Below are 6225 nucleotides of genomic sequence, written 5' to 3' on the forward strand. Positions count from 1 at the left end.
CTGCCCCGGGCAGGGGGTCAGACTCGATGACCTACTGAGGTCCCTTCTGACCCCAAGATCTACAAATCTAAGACTATACAGACATGACAAACACAAACAACTGTTCTGATACCTTTATGATGAGGGGAGGGTTACTGCTTAAGATTTTAGGTAAGCACTGGTCAGTTTCCTCAGCAAACGTTGGCTGAACAGGAAAATGGTACGCCTGGAATTAAAGAAAAGAACTAAGCTGATTCAATACCAGACTTCTATTACACAGAACAAACTTTGAAATAGACTGTTACTGAGACTCCACAGCCAAATTAATTTGGCAACGTGAGAAACTACATAAAGTATATAGCCAAAGCTTCCAATTAATGTTGCTAATGTGATAAAACAAATGGACTTCTAAATCTACTTTTAAACAGCAAGAACCAGTTTTAGAATCTGAGCAGACAACAACAAAACAGCATGTGGTATTATACAGCAATGCCCAGGAAAAAAGGTATCATCTCCAAGTTATTCAGATTCCCTGAAGAAGAACGGTAAGATTTTACACAAACCTTTTTGAGTTAGATTTAATTAATAATTTTAATCCTCTCCTTTAAATCTATAAAGTGCTTTGTATTCTACAACCATCTTCCTACTTGGAAACTGCCAGCCATGGCCTGTTATTTCTCTGACAGACTTCTGATTATGAAGTGTTATTTATATTTGGAGGAGGATAAAATGGGGGGGGCGGAGGGGGGGCGGGAACAGAGGGGTCCCCTCATCATACTAGGAGCGGAGTAGGAGTATACATCTTCTAAGATTACAAATACTACCTATGTTTATGGGGCAAAATTTTTAGACCTTGACTTTGCTCTTAGTTAGCATTTCAGAACGTTTTTTGGGGGGATCACAATGTCAGCTGCACCACCCTTCAAACTCGTGATTTGTTATTAAAACCCATACACACTTTACATCTTCCTAATATGACAACACTTCCCCTTCCATCTTGCATGCTTTTATGAGCAGTAAAATAATTAGCAGCGTGTTTTAATATGTCCACAAAAATAATTAACAGAGTGTTTAAGTGTCCACAATTATTAGTTCCAATTAACATCTCTCAAAATGGACAGTTCACATGCCAGAACTCCTTTTCCAGGCTCTTAGCAAGTTCAGCCAGAATGGACAGCACAAGGTTATACCTGCATGCAAGATTCCCAAAACTTTTCTGGGCAATCATAACAGCAGCTAGGGATTCTCCTTAATTAAAAAAAGCTGAGCCTCAGAAAAATGGATCAAAAGGCCTCTTCACTTCACTTTGTCCTTCCAAAGTAACACTTTCTAAAATGAGACCTGCCAAAGAACTGAGGCTGGGAAGCCTGGTCTGTAGTTTAACAAAGCCTAAGGGGGATGGGGGTGGGAAAAGGAGGAAAATCAAATTAGATGGTGGTATTTTTATTCTCTTACTGAGAAGTATTTAAATTATACAATGAAGATTAAGTTCCCAATTTGCTGTTGGCAGAATTTCATTTTTTTTGGTTGAATCTTAGTCTCTGCTTTATTTTAATGCGATTCATTATATATTTAAATGGTCTTTTTTTAGCCACATTAATTTGTAGCTTAATGATTAAAAAAGAAAAATGTATCAATTCCCAAGATTTTTTTGAAGTCTACTTTATAACAGCATGCTACTTTGATGTTAAATCAAAATGGTCTATAGGAGACTGTGTAGTTTGGGTCTTTGTTTAAATCAGAAGTTTATGAAGCATGGTCCAGAGTGCTGCCTGGCCCTATCAATCCTTCACTTTCCGTTAAAAAAAAATGTACTGGAACAGCTAAAATTCAGTTAGTGTTCTCCAGGTATTAGTTTTCCATGTAAACTGCAGCTCTCTAATTTTAGAGGCTATGGGATTGTTATATTATTGGGAACAAGAGAAATTAGAAGAGGGATAAAAAGTATCTGTCAGTTGTTGCATTGACTATACTCCATGCTATGTAAAGCTTGAGAATTGCTAGTTCTGAGAGATTTCTTCTTGAACACTACTTTTGAAAGTAAAACATTTTTTCCACAATGCTGATGACATGCAAGCATAATCCAGTCAGCCAATACTAACCTCTGTTGCATAGATTTTGAAGAGTAACCATGCAATGTACCAAGGAATCAAAAGAAATACACCACACAGCCAGGTATGGTAGAACAGTGAGAGATCCAGCAAACCAGCCAGGGTGTCAAGAGGATGAATCTTACTACAAAAAAACCCAAACACACACATTTAATTTTGGTGGCAACAGTATAAAGAATTAATGGATTAAAACAATGCTTCAGGAAATGCAGTTACTTTAGAAGATGCTACCAAAAAAACAAAAAAAAACCCCCAAAAACCAAAACCCCTTTTTTTTCCCCCCCAATTTGTCAGCAATGCTGGGTCTGTAAATGCCAAAACCCTCTAAGTCAATTAGCAGCAGCATTATATTCCCAACGTGTATAATTTTAAACAATGAATAACCAGAAGAAAAGAACATTCTCCAGTTCCCTTTGCATTAAGGAGGAGAAAACATAATAAATATTGTGACATGTGGAAGGGAACATTTTCTTCTTGTATTTAAAGATGTATGGCTAGATCTAATCAAGGACCTCAGTGGAATCGAGGCTCCTAAATCCAGAATTGCAATCCAAGAAACTCCAAATCAGTTGACTAACCTCAGTAAGCACTTCCCTATCTGACTTCTAAGTTCCCTAGAGACCTAGAAGTCTCTTTCTGCATTTGCCGCAGACTGCCCCAGTCTGAGCAGTTCACTGCCCAAGTCTAACCAGCATCCAAACACTAGAAATTTTTCCATATAAACCTTGAGCAGCCTAATCTGGCATGCCTGATCAAAAGATGCCTAACAGAACTAGGCTCCTCACAAACCTCTGGCCACTGTCTTCTAAAACAAGATCAGAGGAGGTAGTGATGCCCTTTTTATGTAAAAAGCCAGGGGTGTTCAACCCCTGAGCCACAACTCCAATCTTGACCCTGGTGCCATGTCATCTGGCCTGTGGGGCCTGCCTGTGCCATTTGTGATACACATGCCACAGGTTAACCCCTCCTGGCCTAGTGGATAAGGCACGCTCTTGAGAATGGAGAGTCGTGGGATTTGGGTCATACTCCAAGAACTCTTCCTGCCCCCTGTCCCGTCACTGCTGATGCATTTTACATTAAACAATCATGGGAGCAGTCCCAATGAACCACAAATTCCATATTGCACAGCTTCAATAGGATGACAGAGAAGTACCTGCAACCTGCAAATGGACAGAGCCCCCTCTCCACCTGTTACCAGTCCTGGACCAGGCACCCAAGATCTGGAGAGTGGTAGGTTTTTAGAGATCCGTGTGCACAGTGTTTTCTACCATCTAGTTCTAGGCTGCTTCAAGCTCACGGTGCTTTGGATCCCATTCTGTGATGCCTAATGCAGTAGTTTTGGTTCTACAGCACAGTACAGGGTGCTAAAAGGTAGACATTGCCATTCCCAACTCCTTCTCCCAGACGATTATGATGAAAGGTAAAACAGCCCAACTGAGAACAGGCTGTTTTACTACTTACTCATCTGCGCGAAGGTCCATTGTGGTACTTATCCATGCCCGTGGGATATAACCTAAAAAGCCAGAAGCAAAATGACATTGTGAAACAGATATGTAACAGTTAATGGGCATGTCTACATGAGATGTTTACTGCAGCATAGATTAATTAGCTCCACAGTAACCATCTTGGCACCTGCACATGCAGGGCTACTAAGCTGGAGTAAACTAATAAACTCTGCAGCAGGGTAGTACTTGTAAATACAAATACTATCCTGCTGCAAAGTTTTGTTTTGCAGGGTTTTTTTGTACTCCTCAGCATCGCATGTGTGGCTGGGGCACAAGGGTGCTTCAGTGCAGGGGCTGCCTGCTGGCTATGTCCACACTGGAGCACCCTGATGCCCCAGCCAGCCCCTGCACTGAAACAGATCAGAGCAGCCCCAGGCTGGCAGGCTGACTCCCCCCGGGTCCCCTGCCAGCTGGGACTGCTGCAACCCAGCTTGACATGCTGTGGTCCTGGGTGCACATGTGCCCAGGAGCAGTAAACTCCAGTGTGACATGTGCTGGAGTTTATTACATCACATTAATATGCACATACAGATGTGCCCACTTTGTATAAAAAAAAACGGAAAGTTTTCGGTATGAAAGCAAGCTACACACAGAGACAGAAATAAAGACCAACAACATGATGTGCATATATTGTGAAAAGGAGCAATTCTTATCATAGACTGCTTGATACTTTTCTTGTCACAACAAAGTTAAAAGCTAAAACTATGAATCAGGAGATGCAGATTCTATTCCTAGTTTAATTATTAGTTTTTTCCAAAGGTCTCATCCAAGCTACTTTGGTTTCTCCACCTGAAAAATGGAGCAAATGCTTATCTATGCTATGGAGGCATTAAGATACTACAGTAATGTTGAACCTCCAGATGGAAAGTGAGAAGTAACTTTTAGAATAATTATAAGCTTCAGATCTATATTCTATTGGAGAGATTGAGAAACACAGAATTGTATTTTTTATTTTTATATTCTATAGATATAGATAAATAAATTATATATAAATATATAATTTATAAATAGAATGTATATTATATAATTTTTTGTGTTTCTCAAATCTCCAATAGACTATAGATCTGAAACTTGGAAGTAACTCTTAGAATAATTTGATATTTTTTAGGCTTATACCTAAATACCAACACAAAATAAAGACGGACACTTTTGGAGAAAGGAGACCCACAGCTCTGTCAACAGAAAAGCCTAAATTTTAATTAAAAACAAGCAAAAAAGGCTAGTACCGCAGGGGTGGGGAGTGTGGAAATAGGGTTATGGGATCTTTTTTAATACACAGTTCATTGTGCATCAGTGATCAAAAAGCAGGCAAAGCCTTAGATTTTCTAAGATTTCCAAAGGAAAATAATGCTAAAAAGTTCTTATTGTGTGCGTAATACTTTACGTATTACGCACACAATAAGAATATACATTACCAGGTTCAATTACAGTCACCCAGCCAAAGAAAAAAAAAGAAGACAAAGCACATATAAAAGTGCTGGTTGACTGCATGGAGACTTCCATGTAAAGAAAATTAAAGTTCTGGAACAGTTACTGACTGATAAGAATTTGGAAGAGGCTTCCCTTTGGGCAGGTTGTTTCACAAGTGTTTGTTTGTAACAGACTTTCTTGTGCCTTCCTCTGAAGCAGCTGTTACTGATCATCAGAAATAAACACACTAGGTTAGATGAACCAACATTTTAGTTTCAGTTCAAAATGGGTCCTTTATCCCTTCCGTGCTAATTGCCTTGCGTGCTAGACTCTACCTCATTCTCGGGTCTTCCCAACATTGCAACAAGATGAGATCATTAACATTCAGGGACACCATCTCTTTACTGAGCAATTCTATGAAATTACATAAACAGCAATGGCTTGCATGTCTGATAAACTGTTATGATGACTGAAAGTGTTCTGTTTGCTTATTTAAAAAGCCTAGGTTCTTTGTAGGGCTGAATAAACAGCAAATACTGACAAATTGATTAAAGAAAACTTTCCACATATGGCAAGAATAAAGATGATATCAGAACACTTACCAAAAAAATAGTATGCAGCGCAGAAGTTTCTAACCAGATACAGTGATTCCACACAACTATGTTTAACAAGCAGAGGCAAAGATCTTCTGAAACGTAAGTACTTGTATTGCTAAAAATAGAAAGAATAGTTGAAGCATTGTGCCCTCAGAAGAGATCATTTTTAAAAACCGTGTAGTGAGAAGAAAGCACTTCAAATGCAAGTCACCCTGAAGCTGAATCAAACTTAAAATTGAAAGACATTTACAGCACTAGATCTACCTCTACGTCTCTACTAATTCCCATAACGTTACCATATTTTCTTACTTATTTCAATCTTTTCTCTGTTGCTGTGTTTAAAAAAAGAAACGCGCAAGTAGTGAGGAGGAGCTGTATGGAAGAACCAGGGAAACTGACTACACAGCAGTGCTGGCAAATGCACAAAAGTACACTGGAAATGTAGAAAACTCTCTCTTCTAACAGCTTTCAATTAGTATGGCTTGTACCTATAAAAAGCAGGTAAAATTCAGACAAATTCATGGTAGTCCTTCAAAACAGCAAGGCACAAACACTTAAGCTATTTTTGGTAAGGAAGTTATATTACATATATCTTTCGAAACAGAAAAGGAATTTGAAAGAGTG

General features: G+C 39.0%; 1 protein-coding gene across 1 annotated transcript in view; it reads right to left on the reverse strand.

Moving 5' to 3' along the window:
• The window catches only part of NDC1 (NDC1 transmembrane nucleoporin), a 24996-nt gene that overhangs the window by 12308 nt on the left and 6463 nt on the right, over positions 1-6225 (reverse strand). Inside the window, exons 5-8 of the mRNA XM_006025800.3 lie at positions 5608-5716; positions 3552-3603; positions 2082-2214; positions 113-205 (exon numbers count right to left, since the gene is read on the reverse strand). Coding sequence (XP_006025862.2) covers positions 113-205; positions 2082-2214; positions 3552-3603; positions 5608-5716 — 387 coding nt within the window. The remainder of the gene's footprint in view (positions 1-112; positions 206-2081; positions 2215-3551; positions 3604-5607; positions 5717-6225) is intronic.

The sequence above is a fragment of the Alligator sinensis genome, unplaced genomic scaffold (assembly GCF_000455745.1).
Source record: "Alligator sinensis unplaced genomic scaffold, ASM45574v1 scaffold172_1, whole genome shotgun sequence".
NCBI classification, from domain to species: Eukaryota; Metazoa; Chordata; order Crocodylia; family Alligatoridae; genus Alligator; species Alligator sinensis.